Source organism: Schistocerca gregaria, chromosome 6, assembly GCF_023897955.1.
Source record: "Schistocerca gregaria isolate iqSchGreg1 chromosome 6, iqSchGreg1.2, whole genome shotgun sequence".
Taxonomy (NCBI): Eukaryota; Metazoa; Arthropoda; class Insecta; order Orthoptera; family Acrididae; genus Schistocerca; species Schistocerca gregaria.
The window spans coordinates 499,089,761-499,112,147 of NC_064925.1; the positions used below are offsets into that span (position 1 = coordinate 499,089,761).

General features: G+C 42.1%; 1 protein-coding gene across 8 annotated transcripts in view; it reads right to left on the bottom strand.

The window, feature by feature from the left end:
* The window catches only part of LOC126278050 (uncharacterized), a 420,814-nt gene that overhangs the window by 187,598 nt on the left and 210,829 nt on the right, over positions 1–22,387 (bottom strand). For all 8 annotated transcript variants that reach the window (XM_049977851.1, XM_049977854.1, XM_049977849.1 and 5 more), the window contains 2 exons: positions 19,420–19,530; positions 14,483–14,699 (listed from right to left, as the gene is read on the bottom strand). In XM_049977851.1, coding sequence (XP_049833808.1) covers positions 14,483–14,575 — 93 coding nt within the window. In that variant the 5' untranslated portion in view covers positions 14,576–14,699; positions 19,420–19,530. The remainder of the gene's footprint in view (positions 1–14,482; positions 14,700–19,419; positions 19,531–22,387) is intronic.

The window sequence follows — 22,387 nt, forward strand, 5'->3', positions numbered from 1 at the left end:
GCAATACACCAATGGGAGCCTGGTAGTGTCAAACCCAACAGTGTTGCCGCAAGTATTGCAGGACACGAATGTGTCAAGACAGAAAAAAAAGTAACACCGATCTCGATTAAAGAAGAAGAATCAGACATGCCTAGAGAAAATATAGAGATGAATGTCATATTTTTGCATGATTTTTGTGGGAGGTAGACATTAAAGCGATTTTTTATCGCCGCGAAGAGCGGAGTGCAGTCGTGGCTTGCGAGCACAGACTCCCTGGCAGCGACAGCTTCGCAACGTTGGAACTCACACGTCAAACGCCAACTCATTTAACCCTGTGCCGCGCCATTTTGAGTGCAGTCGACAGCTTTTAATGGCTGCTTCTTCGGCGTCAGTCAGTCACTTATAGGCTGCAAATGTATGCAAGGCGCAGCACAAGGACAGAGTGCTCTCTGCAGCTGACTGTGCGTGCATTTGCAGACTGAAGCAACCATTATCAGCTGTCCACTGCAGTGAACACGGCGCACCACAGGTTTCAATTAAGACCGTATGTAGAATATCAGTGAAACTTAAGTACTATTCTTGCAAGTACCATTTAATAGTACTACTATTTTTCTATGCGTGATTTTTACTTCGTTGGCAACTTGCCCCGCACTGGACCTTGCTTTCCGGTCGTTCACGCTAGTCTGAGCGATATGCCATGCCTGCCATAATGACTAAACAAATAAATACAGGACCAGACAGATCTTACATATAGATATGATGAATTATAATGAATGAATCAATACTGAAATTGAGCTGTTAATATGAGGGTTGAATGAAAAGTAATGCCTCCACTTTCGTTATTTCTGTTTGGACTGGAATATTTTAATAAATCAAACGCAGAAGAAATGCTTAGAATGTGATTTTCAAGTACCAATATTCACATTTCCACATAATCACTATCCAATTGGATACATTTTTTTCCAACGATGAACAAGTTTTCTGAAGCCGTCACGGAAGAAGTCGACACTCTGTTTCCGCAACCACAGTTCACAGTTCTCTCAACGTCTTCATCGGAAGCATAATGATGTCCCCGCAGATCGTGTTTCATTATCGGGAACAAATGGAAGTCAGACGGTGTTAAATCTGGACTGTATGAAGGATGCCGTACTGTAGTGAGATCCAGTCTCTGAAGTTCTGCTGTGGTGGCACGTGAAGTGTGGTTTAGCATTGTCATGCTGCAGGAAAACATTTCCCTTTTCCTTTCGAACCCTTGTCAGTCGTCGTTTCAGAGTTTGCAGCGTTGTGATGTAACGCTCTGAATTTGTTGTTGTTCCACGATCAAGGAAATCAACATTGATAACACCATCTGCCTTCCAGAATACTGTGGCCATGATTTTTCTAGCTGAGGGCTGCGTCCATAACTTTTTTTCTGGGGCGTGTCTTTGTGTCGATATTCCATAGACTCACATCAACACAATCACCATAAACTGCTTTCATTCTCTGATGAATCTCCTTTGGGGTGACACCTTCTGTTGTCAAGAATTCAATAACTGCATGTTGCTTAAATCGCATTGACCGACCGTCTGCGAAGGGTTCCGTACTTTACGCTGTAACAACATAACCGTTCAATGCTAAGGCTTCTCGCCAGCGAGCTGTAGAGAAGAGGCTACGGAACAAACCAATACCTGCCGCATACCAATGCTGCCAACTGTTGAAGAGTTACGAAGGTGGGGCATTACATTTCAGTCAACCCTCGTACATACAAATTGTTAGCACGTCAACAGCTGCTGGCATGATATTCTCTTACCGCTCATTGTTGACATCACGCAGAGTCTACATTCCGAATTTTAACAGCCAATATACGCTGGAAGTCGTATAAAGAAATGGAAAACTCGTTTTCTAGGCTAGCTGCACGTAACAATGATATGGACGCCCCTAAATGTCGCCACCTTTTATAGCTATTGTTGTTCCTGAAGCAGGAAAAAAACGCATCTCATGCATGGGCAACAACCCTAAGCACAACGACCAAGGCCAAGGATAAGTTTTCTCAGAACATCGGAGAACCTAACAACCAATGATGAAGGAGCCATGCTGCAAACTATGGAGAGCTGAGACCTCCCATCCTCTTGGTTGGAAACGACTGTCAGTCTTTCCCCCCTCATTATGATGAGAACTAGCCAATGTGCAAGTCCCTGAATGGGCTGAGGTCACCAATGGGCAGATCACAGGTTAACCCGGCAAAATGGGGATACATTGAAGAAAACAAAACCCAATGTAACTGCGAGGAAGAACCGGCTGTTCAACATACGCTTCACTGTCGATTGTGTCCAGCCAGCTGCACAGAAGAAGACCTTCACCGTGCAACGGAAAATGCACTGGAAGTTGTCAAATTTTGGTCCAAGATTGTATGAACTGTGTTGATCTGTCAACAACTGACTGTGTTTTATGTATGTTTCTGACACGAGAACGGCGCACGCGGTCAACGAAGTGCGGTAAATTTGCAACATTCCAGCGCTAATTAAAAAAGAATCCATTCTCTATTGTTGCGTTGAAAACAGACTCAATCAATAAGTTTGTGTACGCTTTCACCTTGCTTTTATTTTATTTCAGAAATGTTGAATACAACCGCTATTCAGCATACTATTTCCACATCTACATTCATACACCGCAAGCCACCGTACAGTCTGTGGTGGAGAGTACTTTGTGCGCCAGTGTCACTTCGCCGTTTCATAATCCAGTCGCGTATTGTTCACGGTAAGAACGATTGCTGGTAATCCTCCTTGTGGGCTTAAATAACTCTAATTGACTTGATAGTCTTTTCGAGGGATATACGTACGACGAAGCAATGTACTGGATGACTCTTCTAGTAACGTACGCTCTCGTAACTTTTACAGTAGACTTTACAATAATGCAGAACGCCTCTCTCTTGCAGTGTCTGCCACTGCAGTTGGCTAAGCACCTCGATGACACTATCGCACTTACTAAATGAACATGGAACGAAATGCGCTGCTCTTCTTTGAGCCTCCTCTATCTCCTCTAACGGTTGTATCTGGTACGCATCCCATACTGACTAGCAATATTAAAATATTGGTCGGATACGTTTGTAAGCTACTTCCTTTGTTGATTGTCTACATTTCCTGAGGATTCTTCAACGAATTTTAAGACTGGCACTGGTTATCGCGATTGATTTTATGTGGTCGTTCCACTTCAAATCGCTCCGCACGCATACTCCTACATATTTTTTGGAAGTTAACTGTTTCCAGTGATCATTCTGGTATTGTGCAAACATAGAATAAACGATTTTGCTGTCTGTATATTCGCAATACGCTATATTTGTATAATATTGCCACTCTCTGCAGTAAGTGTCGATCCTTTGCTGGTCTTCCCGTACTTCAGTATAATTGTCTAGTGTCGCGACTTCTCTGCACACAACGGTAGCATCAGCAAAAAGCCTCTTGGAACTCCCGATGTTATCTACTAGGTCTTTTATACATACTGTGAAAGGCAATGGTCCTGTGACATTCCCTGGGGCACGTTGTAAGTTACTTTTAGGTCAGGAGACCTCTCTCCGTTCCTTTTTAATCTCACAGACAAGGTGATAAGAACCCTTCTGAATATTTTTCTGCTTGCTGTGGTGATCTAGGTAAAACTTGTCAAAACTTGTCAACAGAAGAAGCATTAAAAATTAACTCTCGAAAACGGTGGCGTATTTGTTGAAGGAAGTTAATAATAAAGAGTCAGTACAGGCCTAAATAGATTACTTTTGTCCGTTCCGATGTCTGCATCGTAATACTGGTCATCTAAGTCAAACAATAAACAAAAATCATGTTTGTACTTTAGTTAATGCCAATGATATAGGTGCTAAACATTTTGCAACTTTTCAGATTTGGAGTATCGTTTCAGGAAAGTAGATATTAGATCTAGAAAGATAGTAAAAGGATTTCGAGAAAAGTGTCTAAAAAGCATGCAGTTCTTATAAAACGCGAACAGATCATATTTTTGATGCAGAAATGTGCCTTAATAGAATGCTGGCATTCGAAGAGAGGAAGTCCAGTCCATGTCTGCACTTACACGTTAATTTCATTTGCTGTTTTAGTCTTAACTGCTGCATTTGTTTCTGGGTTTTCTAATATAATATTGTCCTGACCAAGTAGTGTACGGAAACTCATGATCACATGTGGGATGATTAATGGATCTGTAGAGAAAACCTTAAGGTAGATTTATGTAAGTCTGGAAAAATGAAAAAGGAAAATTATTTTGCTCATGTATCGCACACTTCTTCGATAAGAATTCTGAATAATGTCAGCCACGTAACGAAATTATCTTACCCGTAAGAACTTCAGATTTCCCCTGATACGTCGAATGTACTTTCTAAAGTTTAGTCTGTCAGTGGGAGGGCTTCTGCAGAACTTTAACAGAGGGAAGTTTTATGAATCAATCACTTGACTTTCACAACTACTGTCATGCAATATTCATAAGTTACAGTCATCAGTATTCTATAAAAGTCCTCAGCATACACAGCAACTGGGGCGGGCTCATTCCCTTCTCCGGTCCAGTCAGCTGTTGCTCGTAATTATTTCTTCATCGTCTTTAACAAATGTATCTGTGGAAAACTGCATCAATATTACCACGTTTGCTAAAGTTACAAGGGATAAATGCTGACGTGTCGGATAACGTGAATTTATTGAGTGTAATATTTAATAATTTGGAAATAACGTCATAAATAATATGTGAGATGTATTTTTGTACTCAAATATTGCGAACTTTCGATTATTTTAAATCTATAGAGTTTGCATTCCTCTTTGCAAACCAATGGAGCTAGTGGCAAGTGATTAGAACTACTTGTAAAACGAGAATTTGGCAAAACCAGAAACCATACGAAAAATAAATTTTTTTAATAAGTTCCAGCTCACATCGGCACTTAATTTTTTCCATTGGATTACATAGAAGTAATAATTGCTGATTGCCCAGTGATAATAATTCGACTTAACAACTCAGACCATTCCACTGTAAACGAAAAATGTAGTAAGAGAAGTCTTTTAGTTACAGAAGTCAATAAGAATATTGTCTTCGCGCACTTGTCCGGACAGTATACTACGTTTTCATCTCACGAATTAAATTTAATGGTTCTCCACATTTGCTTCTACATAGATACACTGTCAAGTTTAATAGTTCTTATGACCATTCTTGGTGTTGAAGAAGCGATTTGTCTGGTTAACTCCGATCGATGAAGGACGAGACACCTGCCAACCAACTGGAAGCGTGGCATTCTTCGTACTGCTTGCGATTATTTTTCTTCTTAGCCAGACAGTGGGCGTCTTAGTCACACGACATTGGGTAATAACAGGTTTGTGATGGCCTTAGATATTCTGGTCCGCGCGCGCTCTATTGTAATTAAGCAGTGTCTTCGTGGCCGGAAAGGTTGGAATATCCTGCTTAATCTTCTTCGTGCTGGGCTTGCAAATTCTCCCCACGAGCGAGGAATTCCCAGTAGGCGCGAGTAATAAGCTCGAGTTGATTACATCCCATCCCCCTGAAACACTGCTACCGGTTACAGCGAATGGAAGAGGTTTTGACGCCTTGTGTTATGCATAAAAATGTCACTCAAAGGAGTGATTCCATCTAGCAGCCTGCACTAAGCCTGGTTTTTTTTTTCCAAAGAACTTGCACACGACCGTTTTGCAGTAGCAACGAGATTTATAATTTATCTAGGGAAAACTTTACAAACATTCAGCTTCGTACGTGCATAATTAATATTTTTGGAAGTAGTTGTCTTCTGTGGTCGTACTGTATTCAGCGCCTCGCTTTTCACTCTCGCTCTCTTCTCTATTAAAAGAAAAACTTTAAGAACTATGTCTACACAAGAGCTGCATCTAATGATACTCTGCTAGTAATCTGATACAACTGTTTCCTCGCGCCTTAGGTCATTCAAAAAAACATCAGAAAAATTGTAATAACAACGTAACGTAACATCACTGCAAAAATTGCCCTATAACGTTCGGGATGATTCTGGCACCCACTGGCAATTGGGCGATTGCGAAGCAAACTTATGTGTCATGCACAGCAAAAAGCTATGTTGTGAAATTAATTTTGTGATGACAGACTGAACTGTAGCGCAGCCAGAGAGTTAGCGAAGTCAACAGAAGTGTCAAGGTATCCTTTTTTTACACACACATAGGGCATTCCGCAGTTACATTTCATATTGTAATACAATTTTCTCGAAGATATTTTATAAACAAGGTTTATGAAATACTTGACAGTATACTTTTATTATATTTTTTACAATATTCATAGCTAATCCAATCAAATTGTCGGGGAAAATGCCTATACGTTGCAAAAGGTGGGGTAGAAGATTTTATTTTTTTAGCTCGTTCGTATGGTTGGAATGATGGGAAAAACAAGATCTGCAACAAAACTGATGTAGGCTAAGCTTTCTGTAGTCAACAAACTTTGAATGTTTTGGACTCTTTTCAGATTTTTTTTCAAAAAAAGTTTGTTTGTTGAGGTCTTATCATTTTGGAGTTTATTTTCTTTTCAGAGTACAACATTCTCAACAATTTTTATTACTACAACTTTCTCTGCACACAAAACCAAGGGCACTACAGCTCGTCAAAAAATATCAACTTATCTTTTGTGCAGTGTGCAAATACCTAGTTTTAGAGCACTTTTGTTTCTTTATATTTGGTAGAAACATATATACTGTGATATATTGGAATTTAATGTCTCATTTTGCGGTAATCATTTACTTTGTGTGCAATCGGGTGTCTTCTGCGCATTAATCTATTGTTTAATGAAACGAAGTGAAGAGGAATTACAAGCCTTTCTGAAATATGAACATGTGCCTTACCCAGCCTCTCTATCCGCAGGAAAATGCTTGTAGAAAGAAACAAAATCTTCGTTCTACAATGCCTTTGTTCCAATGAAGGATGTGAACTCAATTGCACCCAAAAACAAATGTGTGTCGTTGATGGAGGGTACATTATACACCAAGTAACTTGGCCTTGGAGTGTTTTCTTCATAACAATAGCCCAAAGCTATGTCTCTTACCTACAACGTCAAATTGAATCTCGGTTTGCTATTGTACTTGATGAGTACCCATCTGAGGGAGAGCATTTAGTGCTGAGAGAATTTTTAAGGCTAGAAAACATCTGTTGGTTAAATAACAGATGCTAACAAAGACCTTAGGGCAAGTTTTTGCACGACGAACGAAACAAGGTTTGCTTGATCACACATCTCAAAAAGTGTTGCATTGAAGTGGATCAGGTACACGAATCCGCTGCTTTTATGACCGTAACGTCTGTCATTTCAAGAACTTACGATTTTGGAAGCGTGATCATAGTGCGTGAATATATCGCCCTCATTGTGCTCATAGCTGATGTAGAGCAAGGCATTGAAAACTAATTTTTTTCAAAAACTAGGAAGAGTTACTGCAGAAAACAAGTGGTTTTGCACTGCATCCTACAAATTCGACAGTGAACATACTCTGTTCACTCACGCCGTTGTGGATGTGATACTACATCCGGTTTTTTCGGGCAAGGAAAAATTAAGTTTTGCGACATTGTCAAAAAACATGAAGACCTAGGCTCAGCATTTGGCACGCTCGAGACACCAGATGCTATCCGTGAAAAATTCCGGTGGAAGATTGTGAAAGAGAGACGCTCAGTAGCTCGAAGTTTCGAGAACAAACCTTCACCGAGGAGCCAAGCAGTATGTTGCTCCCACCTACGTATATATGATAAAATCAGAGAGATTAGAGCCCACATAGAGGCATACCGACAATATTTCTTTCCACGAACAATACGAGACTGGAACAGATGGGAGAACCGTTAGAGGTACTGAAGGTACCCTCCACCACATACCGTCAGGTGGCTTGCGGAGTATGGATATAGATGTAGCTGTAGGAAGAATAACTGCTGGAGCACAGTTTATTATCGCATTGCATAGTGGAGGTGTCAGCAGTTCCCAGGCGCCAAGCGATTTGCATTATTCGCCTAGTCTGCCCCAAAAAGGAAATTCAATCCTGCAAGGCTGCCACGCACAAAAGATGTTGCGCAACATCACTCGGTACGGAGTTACTAACGAGTGGAAAACTGGATGAGAGATAGGAAACCTCCTAAGAAATGGGGCTGGACTCGCAGTACCCACGATTGTAGGCATGTTGCAACACCTGAATCCATTGTTGAAGTTTTGTGCTCGCGTTAATTGAACTGTGACGGAGCGCAGTCCTGCAAAAGGGGCCTACCATTTACAAGACATGCAGTAGGGTCAACTGTGAAATGGTGCCAGAATTTTTTATGGAAATTGTCGAGGAAAATACGTCAAAATCAGCGAACTGGAAGGTGCTTAATCACTGCTGGAAGGAGAGATCGAACTAGGTCCCACAAGATTTACCTACGCTGGCTCTGACCACTATGGGACTTGACAAAAAATGGTTCAAATGGCTCTGAGTACTATGGGACTTAACAGCTGTGGTCATCAGTCCCCTAGAACTTAGAACTACTTAAACCTAACTAACCTAAGGACATCACACACATCCATGCCCGAGGCAGGATTCGAACCTGCGACCGTAGGAATCGCGCGGTTCCAGACTGAACCGCCGAGAACCGCTCGGCCACACCTACCGGCTTACCTACCCTGGTTCTGCTACTCAAGGCACATCTGGCGACGCTGAGAAACCTGGCCCATCAAAACGTCGGAAGAGACTCACATATCCATGCCAATTGCGCCAAAGGTTCAAGAACACTGTCAGAAGCATAATGCATCGAGAAGTGATAATAATCAATGTTAGTATATGTTAGGGTTCTTTCATTACAATAAAGCTGCCTAAGTTTCTTTCTTATTGCATGATTTTCGTACACAAGTATAACTAGCCACCTATTTCGGTTAACTATAATCAGCTATTTATTTTGGTTGCCTAAAAACAGTACAGTTTTCGGCCTCTTGTTATTTAATATATGCAACATAATTAGTTAATGATGTAATTTTACAAAGATGCATGAGCCATGTCTGAAATGACCTGGACCTCAACTCCGACTATTAATGTACGAATAACAATAGATATGATCAGGAGTCATCAGACTGCATATAGAGTAATCCAATAACGCGAAATGAGATGTTCGATTCTAATATATAACATATTATACTACTTCTGTGTAAACAGAAACTGAAATAAAAGTGTTCAAAAACTAGGTATTGTGTCATTTTGCAGAAAATTTGAAAAATTGATATTTTTGTTGATGGCTGTAGCGTCCGCGGTTTTGGGTGCAGAAAAAAGCCATAGTCATCGAATTGGTAGAGAATCTTGTGCTCTTTTGAAAAGACGACTCAGCGCCAGGAGCACAGAAAACAGATTTTTTGAAAAAAAACCTGCAAAATTCCAATGTTTTTTTGACTACAGAATGTTTGTCCAACATAAATTTTGTTAGAAACGCTTGAGTTTCCCAGTATTTTCAACCATATGAACAAGGTAAAAAAATAAAATCTTCTCCCCACGTTTTGTAAGGTATATCTCCTATTTGACTGCCCTAATTGTGAGCCTTGTTTAAAAGATTTGTCGAGGATCTTTGACAGTGTAATATACATAGAGTCAATAATATATTGTACTGTCGATATTATGTAACGGCACTACCACTGCTTTAGAATATAACCGAGTTTGTACTGTTTGGCTTATGGGTGCAGTGTACAGCCAAATAAATAAAAGCTTCTACATCGAAACTGCCATTGAATGGGCACAATAACCGTGTCTGTCAGTAGCGACTACCAGTAGGTTAAATCAAATCTAAATGTAGACAGCAGCTGAAATGTTTAATTTTGTCTCATCACAACCCTGCTCTTGAGCCGTGTAACAATCGGTGGAGACGTCGGTGAATTTTTCTTCCTGTCAGAATAGGCATTTGCACCCTCGCGTTTTTTCCTTGAATTTCTGAACTGCTCGCTAGCAACACAGACACCATCAGTCCTCGCTAGTGGGCCGTATGTCGGGCGACAGTCAGGTTGCTGTCCCACGGCTGTCCTGGGCGTCTCCACACGCCTTCACTGGTCAACGGGACCCGCTACGAGCCGAAACTCGTCACTGAAGACAATTCTAATCCAGTCGCTGACATACCAGGCCGAAGGCATATCTGGAGACGACCCTGACAGCGATGGGGTACCCAACTGTCGCCCATCATATGATCCGTCATCCAGGAGTGATGATCTCGGGTCCCACTTATTTCATAGAAGAACCGCTTTATTTGTCATCCGCAGCACCCTAACAGACAGCCACAGCACCACGTCGACGATATTCTACAACCCGTTCTGTTGCCCTTCGTAGTAAGCCATCCTGAGCTCCATTCCCGCAAGATAACGCCCACCCGCACCCGGCGAGATTTTCTACTGCTCGGCTTCGTGCTTACCAAAACCAACTTTGGCCAGCACGATCGCCGGATCTCTTCCCAACTGAGAATGTTTGGTGCATTATGGGCAGGGCCCTCCAACTAGCTCTGGATTTCTGACGATCTAACGAGCTAATCGGACAGAAGTTTGCGCGATAGCCCTCAGGAGGGCGTCCAACAACGCTATCAGTCAGTGCCGAGACGAATAACTACCTACACTACGGCCAACGCGTTACTAACTGGCTCAATTTATGACGCTCTTTTTGTTGAATAAATCATTCAATTTTTCAGAAATTGTAATAATTTGTTTGCCTGTACATTTACATCACGTATTTCCGTCCCATTCAGAAAATTCCTCCGTGGCGCGACGGCGATCGCTTGTTTTCTGCTGCCTGCATCCCCAGTAAATTTGTCACGTTACATTATGCATGTATACAACCTGCTCGGAAATTCCTATTAAAAACTTCTAGGACTTGCAGAGGTACATAATATTTCCAATAGGAACCCTTGTCTACGACGATTTCAGTTCCATGTTTGTAACGCGTCCAGTTTTGCTGAGGGAAAGAGAAAAGTCTCAGAGCTGCTCGTGCTGGTATGCAATAGGGTTGACGGGATGACGTGTACTGCGTCCGACGGTCACCTGATGTCACCCGACGTCTGTCTTGTTAGCTAATAATTGTGCTGCATCTCTCCTAATTGAATACTTCAAGCAGAAGTGGACGGGTTAAACGCCTGAATTGAAACTGTTATAGAACGGAGACGATACGTTTCATGACATGAGTTCCTTTTCAAAATATTATGTACTCACTCCCCTCTAAAAGTCCTAGAAGATTGTAACGGATTTACGCACACCCTGTGTAGTGCCGGAGGTTTCATTAATTCTCATTTATGAAGACTTCTGCAGGCATAGCTTCGAGCACATGATCGATCGCTTGAAACTATTTTGTGCAAGTTTGTGAGGCACTCTTGCAAATCAATTGCGAATTACTGGAAGCGTTTATTCTGGAGTACTGGAGCACGACTTCTCTCTGGCGCGAAATCAGAAGCCTGTCAGTATTGGGGGGGGGGGGGGGGGGGGGGGGGGGGGGAGGGGGGGTGCCTGCGCTTCTGACAGGTGTCAGTAGATCCTGTTTGACACTTTCTTACTAGAAGGGTAAGGCAATATAGATTGCACTATGATAGTCCTCTTCCCCCACCCCCACGCCGGCCGCGGTGGTCTCGCGGTTCTAGTCGCGCAGTCCGGAACCGTGCGACTGCTACGGTCGCAGGTTCGAATCCTGCCTCGGGCATGGATGTGTGTGATGTCCTTAGGTTAGTCAGGTTTAAGTACTTCTAAGTTCTAGGGGACTAATGACCACAGCAGTTGAGTCTCACAGTGCTCAGAGCCATTTGAACCATTTTTGAACCCACCCCCACCCCCAGAGGAAAGGCGTTAATCTAGTTGGTACGAGGCATGGCTGACAGTTGGTGAAGCCAAAGAACATGGATAGAAAATTGCTGTGGTAACAAAATTATCTGCAGTATGGCTTTCTTTCAGTATTTACTCAGTTACTTACACCTTTTATGATGACGTGTGAACTACGCTTTGTGACTCGTTCTGTTGCAGATGACAGTTTGAGATTATGACGGCTGTATGATCTCAGTCGTTTTAAAACAGCTACCAACCAATGCGGTTATGGCGTATTTTTAAAGCATTTTAGTGTTTCGAATATTTTGCTCATCATGTGGCTGTATTACGATTACCTGACAAACCACAAACCAGCTGTTGTATTTTATTTGATGCATTATGAAAATGTTGCTGAAAATCGGAAATTGGTTAATCAGTCCCGATAGTGGGGAATTTTTAAGTCCACAGCACTCATTAAAAATTACATCCACAGTCAACAAAGATACGTAGTTTTTACTAACGTATTTGTTGTTGTCTTTTTATGTAGAAGCTTACACATATTTGTACACCATTTTCACAGTTCACGTCACAGAGATGTTACATATTGTCAACAGAGAGATGATGTTACACATCATCCCCTCGTAAACGATCAGAAAACGAACAAACTTGCTCATTTTGTAGGTATTTGTCAAATAATAGTCATTTACTTGCTGGGCTATGTTTATAACTTTGAGACGTCTAGCAACTGGAGCAGAGTTTAGAGATTTCACAGTCTGTGTCGTACACTGCGCGTCCTACATTTCGCACTAGTGTCAAAATACGGCACAATACGAACTGTGTGGCAGGTCATACTAGTCTCAGGAAACAAGGACTCGAGACAACATACAGCACTTCTTATTAAATAAAACAGTAAACCAGTGAAAAGCTGCTTTTAATAAACATTTTAAATACAAGAATGTACTTGTACAATCCGAGAAAACATGCAGCATTTCTTATTAAATAAAACGGTAAACTAGTAAATAACTGCGAATATCTTCTAGGCGAGGGGACAGCTTCCCCCTCCCCCCCCCCCCCCCCTGCCCCTCGCTGGGAACGCCCATGTCTGTACGCTTGTTTTTGACAAACACGTGTACAGCAAACAGCAGATCTGACAGACAAGTTTGATCGTTTAGAGGGGCTTAAGAGAAAAAAGGAAATAGTTGTTGTAGTAATATCAACAGTAATAGTACTAGTGTAGTAATCTGTGGACGATCTCTAACATATCTCCGTTGATAACATGTAACATCTTTGTGACCATTTCTGCGAACTGCAGAATAATTCCACAAGTACTGGAGTTAAAGACACCAGTGATCGAAACATGTAATCTAGTTGAAAATGTGCAACCGAGTCAGATCAAAAATGAGTATTATCTTAAATATCCCAAATAAATGCACCTCTCGTAGCGCGAAATAAGACGTTGATCCGCTTTTCATTGTCTTGTGTGCTTTGCCAGAACACATACACATCTTTCGAGTTACAAAATTGAGTGGTTCTCTACATTTTTTATTGAAGTACATGCTTTTGTCCACACAGGTTTAGACATGTCTTCCGATTGTGTTAACAAAAACACGCAATACGGAATACAATGAAAAGTGTATCAACGCCATATTGCGGAGAACACGAAAAAGGTGTGTTTAATAAAAAACGTGACCTTCATTGGCAAAATGGAACTCAAAACATAAGACAGCTGATTAGTAGCCTCTCATAGTAACGTAATGAAGCGATTCGACGTCAAACAAAATTTTTGAAACAAGTAAGTGCAGGAAACTAATTTATTTGTTATTCATAAACCAACACACTAGCATTTACAGTCACATACCAAACGTTACAGTCTATGTTGCGTGTTACTCTTTCACGTTCCGACTCTTTCGTGTAATTTGGTGCTTCCCTTAATACAGCATTCTGCTTTTTAATAAAATGACGTCCGACATGGAGGAATACTAAGGGGAGTTGTCATGACGTCAGAGACTCGAAGCCGCTGTCCGCCATGTCAGTTGCCCCAAACATTAGCTTTCGGTGGCAGTGTTTTGATAAAACATGTCAGCATGCGTCAATTACAGGTGCACTAATCGTTATGATTGTAGTCCAAAGTGTAAAGCAAAGACATTTCATTTGTAAGTGGACTCGTTCAAGCGACACTTTCTTTTGTATGAATGAATTTTGGTTGCGGCGTTTACTTTTACTGTATTGGTTTTATTTCTGTTATTTTACTTTAAGTTTCTTATAAATCCAACCCGAAAAAATCTCAGAGTGAACGCTATTAGAAGGGAAGAGTGGAAATCGACCAAACGTAGCAAAATAAATTTCCATCATTTTCGGGAACATATTACTCGCGCAAGCAAAGTTAACACTGGGCGCGGTGGCTGATGGGAGCTACTGTAAATAGGAAATGCCTTTACTGTCGCTCCCATCAGCCACCGCGACAAATGGTTCAAGGAGGTTTCTAAGTTTATCTTTAGATAAATATGCTGATCAAGTGGATGGATCTTCAACTCGCAGAATATTAGGTTTCCCTCTTTTTTCGTAACAAGGCCACAGCGACAAAGCGTTGCGTATCATCGTCTGAGGTTCGAAGCAACAGCTGAAGTTTATTTGAACGTGTGGAGATGAAACCGTCTTGAGCATTCTCGCTCAAAATCTTAATGTCACGCATGGCGGTGCAAGTACGTGCTCAGCAAGAAGTAGCAGCGGCATGCGACGGGCAGGCGGTAGCTCACAGTACCTGTTGTTCCTCCTGGACGGCGCGCTGTGGAGCCCGGATGACCGGGCAGACGATGGACACCGGTTGCCCGAAGCTGAAGCCCTGGCCTTCCATGGTCGACTGTGGTAGCTTTCGGCCGCGCTGGTAGCAGAACTGGCTGGCGGACCACAATCCCCTGCGGCGGGGCGCAGGGCGTTTCGCCTCGACCAATCAGAGGCCGCGCTGGCCGCCCGCCGCTCTGCGCAGAGGAAGCAGCCAGTGACCAACACTTCCCCTCACCCTTTGTCCGCTTTCTTTTCTATCTATGCTCGAAGTAGCTTCCTGAAGCTTCCCCTACATAAACTACAAATCACGTTGCTTCTGCAAAACCGAACTTGCGCGCATTTGTTTAAAATTTTATTTTAAATAGGCTTAATGCAGGGTGCTGTATGGAATGGTTCCTTTGAAATGGTCTTCGCAGGAATATAGCGGCGTAAATAGTTGTCTGCTGTAGTTGTACCTTGTTCAGTGCTTCACTTGTCACTTTTGCTCTCTTCCTATGTTTTTATTTCTGCATTTGGCCAACTGTAGACCGCAAAGAACTTAAGACTTTTTGGCTTTTCTTCTCCAAGCCATCCAGAACCTCTTCATTCCTTCATTTCTCTTTTTTTTATTTCCTGCTCGGAAATTATCGGTGTGGGCCTCCTGTTTGGTAGTTCCTCTTGAAACTATTTTATACTGTTAACTCTCCTTCTGAACTCTCTTCTATTGTGGATCGTCTGTGGCGTAATTCCGACTTCCGCTCCATCCCTCTTCACCTCATCTACCCTTTCAGAACTGGCCTTTAGCCGCACGATATACTCGAAGATCCTTTTGTTCAGTCAGCGTTCATCCGTCCTTAGTAGGTGTCTGTAGAAGTTCAACCTCTGTTTCTTCATCGTGCCCCTGATCTTTTCAGTGTACTTGTAGAGTTGTTCTTTCTCCCTCTTCTTCCAAATCCCTCCAGTAGTCTTCTGTGGTCCGAGAATTTTTCTCAAAATATTTCTGTATACTTTTCGAGTTCTTGAAGCTTTCCCTTCGTAGTTAAAATAAGACGCTCTGAAGCGTACAATCCTTCAGAGTGTACCACCGAGTTATAGTGCCTGGTTTTGGCCTCGTATGATAATGCCGTTTTGTTGTACATGTTCTGTGCTAGCTTGTAGGCCAGATTTGGTTGTCTAGCTATTCCTTTATTCGCTTCCTTATCTAGTCCGTAGGAGTGAATTCATTCCGCCGTATGTATAAACTTCTCCGTCTGTCCTCTTAATCTCGCCATGATTTACTTCCATGCCCTCTCTGCAATTTCATGAAGACTCTCGAACATCTTTCCAGCGTCTTCTCGGTTGTTAGCTAAGAGAGCAAGGTATTCGGCAAAAGATAAATACTTCATTTCCCAGGTTCTAGTTTTCTCTTCTGTGGAGTATTTCTGTCATTCCTTCCAAATTCAGAGCGTCTTTTTTCAATTCCCATTTCTTCCAAGGTACTGAGTAATGTATGTCTATCTATCGAGTCGTATGCCGTTTTAAGGTCGTTAAAGATCACCACAGTGTTGTGGCTCCTTGGAGCATACTCTTCGCTTCTGGAAACCGACTTGATATTCCCCAGTGAGGTGCCCAGCTTGTTTTTCGGCTCTGGAGAGTATCGTATAAGCTATTGGGAGTAGAGAGATCCCACTGTAAATATCTGGATCCGTTACTGTACCTTTCTTATGGCGCGAGGTGTATAAGCGCACATTTCCAGTTATTTGGAATTCGTCCAGTGTTGCATATTTCTTTTGTAAGACGATGGATTCTTTCTGCAGCGAGCTCTCCTCCGATTTTTCACGTTTTTACCATGGTGCCATCTTCCCGTTGTGCTTTGTTAGTCTTGAGCTATTTGATTATCTGCTTGATCTTTCCTATTTATTAAAAGCAAAACAACGAGAACTGGGTCTAGACGCATAGCTGCTATGCTGCCCACATAAACAACTCATTTTCTAAACGATTCAAGATTTGGCAAGACTGGAGAGATGAAAGAAAACTAAATGAGAAATTTTAAAAAATCCGTATTGGTTTCAATAGGCAAACAGAAACATTGAAAGATACTGAAAAAGCTCGACAGGTTTTTAATTGCAGCTATTTATGGACAGAAAACTTGTCTTTCGCAGTTTACATATTGTGACTAATGTTCAACAAGTATTTTCACGGAAATGGCGGCAACTTGAATTTAGGAGCAACAGAAGAAAATAAAAGCAAAAACAAAAGTGCTGTAGTCTGTAAACAGAAGAACGTTTTTGGTGTAGCTTCGTTCAACTTTCGTAAGCAATCGTCCTCAGAAAAGTCTCTTTACAACAGATTTGCACAATTTTATTGTGATCGTGCTTCCGACAGTGATGAATTTCGTGAAGGTGGACTAAAATGAGTTCTTCCAAAACACATCGATGCAGCATGATTCTTGAAGTTGCTTACCTTGCGATACAGGCAGCCTTAGCAATTTCCAACATTCCGTTACATTCAATTTTGCATGAACATAAAAGTGTAAAAAAATCTGTTCGCGACACATTCCACACAATTTGATCAACTGGAGCTCAAGAGTAAGCTCGTTTCAGTTACTGTAAGCAAATATTCAAATAATTCGACCGAGGAAATGCAAATCTAACGGTCTGTGTGCTTCATTATGACCTTAAAGCAACAAAAGTGGTTCGTTCGCAACTCGTTTCAAAAGAAATTATCGGCTGTTTCTTTGGTCACAAGGGGCCATTGCTTTAGAGGAAGGAAGAGCAAATAATTCTTAATGGTATACAACGATTTGTTTGCCACGAATTATCGGTGAAATCAGGAAGGACGACCAAGAACTTCGTATCATTCTTCATCATGGCAGCACAGCACGTCAGGCAATTGATGATGTGACGGAGAAAAACTTTGAATTAATGTCTCATTGCCCGTAGTCTCTTGATTTGTCCCCTAACGACTTCTTTTTCTTCTTGAACAAAAATCGCCCCAAGAATTTAGTGAATTCTTCGAAAACATAAAGATACAACACTATGTGAGGCTAAAATTGATACACTATCAGATCAAAAGTATCTGGACACCTGTTTCTAGATATTAATTTGGAGTGTGTCCACCCTTCGCCTTTTTGATGGCTTGAACTCTGCTGGGGACACATTCAGTGAGGTGTTGGAATGTCTGTGCACAAACAGCAGCTCACGCTTGCTCAAGAGCCGAAAGCAGAGAAGGTTGTCAGTGGTTCTGGAAGCTGAAGTCTGGAGAGAAATCTACATCTACATTTATACTCCGCAAGCTACCCAACGGCGTGTGGCGGAGGACACTTTACGTGCCACTGTCATTACCCTTCCTTTCCTATACCAGTCGCGTATGGTTCGCGGGAAGAACGACTGCCAGAAAGTCTCCGTGCGCGCTCGAATCTCTAATTTTACATTCGTGATCTCCTCGGGAGGTATAAGTATGGGGAAGCAATATATTCGATACCTCATCCAGAAACGCACCCTCTCGAAACCTGGACAGCAAGCTACACCGCGATGCAGAGCGCCCCTCTTGCAGAGTCTGCCACTTGAGTTTGCTAAACATCTCCTGAAAGTGTCCCATTGGGTTCACGTCGGGATTCTGGACAGGAAAGCCTCAGGAGTGTTACTGCGCGCAAACCAGTGCCTCACAGATGCTGCTTTATGGCAGGATACATTGCCATGCTGGTGCAAACAGTCGTGACATGCGCAAAGTTTGTCTACTGTACGCCCTACACTATGCTCTAAACTGTGTTCATATCCGTCCGCAATTAGTGTTTTCTTAAGGATCACGCCGTAATCACCTCACTGTTGGCATTACACGCGATTGCATTTAACCTTCTCCAGGCATTCGCACCCAGAGCACTCCATCGGATCGCCACGGTCTATAGTGTGTTTCATCACACGTTCCCATCTGTCTATTTCCCAGTGGCGTCGCTCTTTACATCACCTCACGACTGCAGAAATGTGTGGCTTATGAGGAGACGCTCGACCAATCTACTCCATACACACAGTGATAGTGCAAGCTGGACTGCTGGTACCACTTTGGAACTCGCGAGTGATCTGGTGCCATTTTTACAGCCAGCCTGTGCAGTGCTCGGCTTCCCTGTCCGTCAGTAGGTGAGTTCTTCCAGGTCTTAGTTTAGCTGTCTTTGTTCTTTCACAAGCACCTAGCCAACAGTCGACTTGGGCAGCTTTAGGAGACGGATACTGGCAGAAGTAAAAGCTGTGAGTACCGGACGTGAGTCGTGCTTCGGTAGCTCAGTTGGTAGAGCACTTGCCCGCGAAAGGCAAAGGTCCCGAGTTCAGTCTCGGTCGGGCACACAGTTTTAATCTGCCAGGAAGTTTTTAGGAGGGTTGTTATGTCCCTGTTGAATATGTTACTCAGGCGACATCCAATGACTACAATACATTCGAAATCACTGGGTCCTCCTCACCGATCCATTCTGGCGTTCCTGCATCTCTGCTGGCAACAGGACACTCCCCACCGCCTTTTACACTGGGGGTCCTGATAACTGTCAATTCCGCTTTATGTAGGAGTGTCCACATACTTTTTACCAGAAAGAGAATATGCAGAAGCCTTTATTATTTTGCATATTTGAAATGGTTATCAGACAACGATAGATTTAATCACAGAACGCTGATTAATACTCGTGGATGTAGTGCTAGATGTGTAGATTAGAATTGTGAGCACACAGGTCGTGCATGACTCCAAGACTATACTAAACTGCCTTCACAGTGGTTGTGAAACGCTTTGGTACCAGTATTTTCCAAACGTGCCAGGGACGCTGTCAGAAGCCATACATTTGTTTCACGCTTTAGACTACCTGGGGATCCAGACCATCACCCAACTTAATAGTACAGTTGACTAAACAAACATGCAATATTTACGGTTAAGCTGAGTAAGATTTCCGTGGCTGATTTATCAAGACTTAATTACCAGGCGATTGCTACGATGAGGTGGGGAGCGCTGGTTTTGGATAGGCGGTGACTCAAAGTCACGCCTCCCACGTCAGGAATCGGTACGTCACTGGTTGAACGTTTGTTGGACCTGGAACAATAATGAATTTTGCAAAAAATTAATTGCCAGGCGCCATGCAGAAGCGGCAGAAAGTATTGTTCTTGATCACTATCGGTACATAAAATAACACGAAAAAATTTCAATTGTGGGTCAGTTACAACATTTTCTTTTCATTCACAACGCGTTTCGTCGGTTAAACCGTCAACATAAACATGTCTTAACTGCAAGATTTGAAAATTTTTTGTTACGCCCTGAATTGATAATAATTGACTGATGTTACCGAAAGCATTATAAGCGATATATGAGGGCGTGCTGGAAAGTGATGCCTCCGAATTTCATTATTTGAAAACTCTTAAGGCCTTTTAACTAAAACAATCTTTATTGACATTCTTCATCTTTATTCTTCATTATTGGATATAGGTTCCGCCTTTTAAGCAAAAGCACTGTTTTTTCTTGTTACCCAAACAGGATTCGGGACCTCTGTGCCATCGTCACTGGGTTTTGTTTGTTGTCAACTGTAAAAAGTGAATATATTTTAGGTTGTAACCGACCTAACAGAGTGAGGCCTAAAGGAAGTTTCGTTCGTTTTAGTTCCTACCACGATTTTATATTATATGGTTTTGCAGGACCATCTGTATGGTGTTCTTAACTGATAGCTTGTCATCTGCAAACCAAACGATGTAAATGTGAGTTGCACATCCCTTGATTTTTTAAAAAAAAGTTTGGTTTGCATATGACAAGCAACAGTGCAGGAAACCATACAGATGGTCCTGCAAAACCATATTATGTAAAATCACATCAAGAACAAAAACTAACTAAAAGTGTCTTTAGACTTCACTTTGTTACATCGGTTACAACTTAAAATATGTTCATTTTTTACAGTTTTCAATAAATAGGACCCATTAATGATGGTACAGAGGCGCCGAAACGTGTTTGTGTAACAAGAAAAAACAATGTTTTTGCATAAAAGGTGGAACTTATACCCAATAACTTTAACTGTGAACACGGCGTAAATACAACACCTGGAAATCCAAAAGAAGAATATTTATTCTTCATGTCTACAATTTCTCGGCAACGAACATAGTTTTTCCAACGAAAGACAAGTTTGTTCATACTGTCACTGTAGAGTGCTTGAGTTTGTTGACATACTCACAAACTCGCCTCTGCTTGCACCGCTTCATCACTATCAAGGTGAGGTTCTCGAAGGTGTACTTTAAGTTTTGGAAACAGATGAAAATCGGATGGGGCCAAGTCGGGGCTGTATGAAGGATGATCGATGACAGTGATCGCAAAGCTTCGGATCTTACATATGTTGCAGCGCTTGTGTGTGGTCTGACACTGTCATACTGAAAAAGAGAGTTGTCTGTGCGTGAACCAACTCTTCGAATTTGTGGTTTCAGTTTTCTCACGCACCGACTGTGATATGAAGCCCTCTAGAAGCAGAGGCTTGCAGCTTGAGCCAGCGAAGCAGGTAGTCGACCGAGTAATATGTACGAGATGTTCGAGGGCCGTTCAATAAGTAAAGCAACACATATTTTTTGTCTCGGCTAATTTCGGATAAAAATTCTGAATTTGTAATGGGACATTGTGGAATATTCCCGCATCAGCACCTGCAGTTTCATAAATTTCCGATAGGTGGCAGCGCTGTACAGTGACTCCCAAAAGTACTCGGCCACCAGTGTTATGTCTTATATTTACTTCATTATATACTGGCGTCACATATTATAGGAGTAGTCTCGGCACAAAATGATATAGGACTGTGTAATAAATAACAGAACAGCATTTTCTTATTTGCAGACGTAACTCAAACAACATAAACAATGATGCATAAAGAAACTTGACCACTATCACAGCCACAAAAGTTTTCGGGTGGCAAGAATGACAATCACAACCTTGTACATTTTAATATCTTTTATGCAGTCCTTTTTGCTTAATCACTTGTTCCAAGCGTTTAGGCATGCTGTGAACGAGCTTTCGCGTATAATCAGGATTTACTTGTCGCCATCCTTCCAATATTCGTTCCTTTAAAGCTTGTTTGGATGTCACTGGAGTTTGTCATACTTTTCGCTTCAATTCACTCCAATTTTCTATTGTGTTCAAATCTGGATTCTGAGGAGGGGTATCCAAAACCTTAGAGCAATTATACAGCGCTCGTAGTCTCACAATATTCGTTTTATGCTTCGGATCATTGTCTGGAGACAATTTGAACGTCCTCGTAAGCCCGAAACTTGTAGCACTTTGCTGTAAGTTCTCTTTTAGGATGTTCAGTTACTTATGCTCTTCCAGTTTCCTTCAATGTATGCTAATTCGTCTATCCCAGATGACGACATAGAACCACAAATCGTGACACCTCCACCACCGTGTTTAACTGTGGGTTGTAGATGCTTCGATTGAAATTCTTCACGTGGTTTTCTCCAAGTCATAGGTCTTCCGTTTGAGGAGTACATCTGCACTTGACATTCATCGACAAAAATTATTTCGTACCCACAACTGACGCTTTTATTTACTTGCTGCTTCGCGAAGTCCAGTCGTTCCTTCCTATTCCTCTCACTTATCATAGGCTTCTTCCTGCTTACTCGACCATGATACCCCTATCGTCTGATAATTGGTCGGACTGTTTCAGGGTGCACTGCCTACCCATAATCCTCTTGCTCTGCGGCAGCAATTTTCGTTGCCGACAACTTTGTATTTGTTTCAGTTTTTCATGTTAGTCTGGTTTCCTCCCTGCTATTGAGTTTCTGTGGTCGCCTTGTTTTTGGTTTATCCTCAACTCTATCTTCTCTGAAACTTCCTGGCAGATTAAAACTGTGTGCCCGACCGAGACTCGAACTCAGGACCTTTGCCTTTCGCCGGCAAGTGCTCTGGAAACATCCCCCAGGCTGTGGCT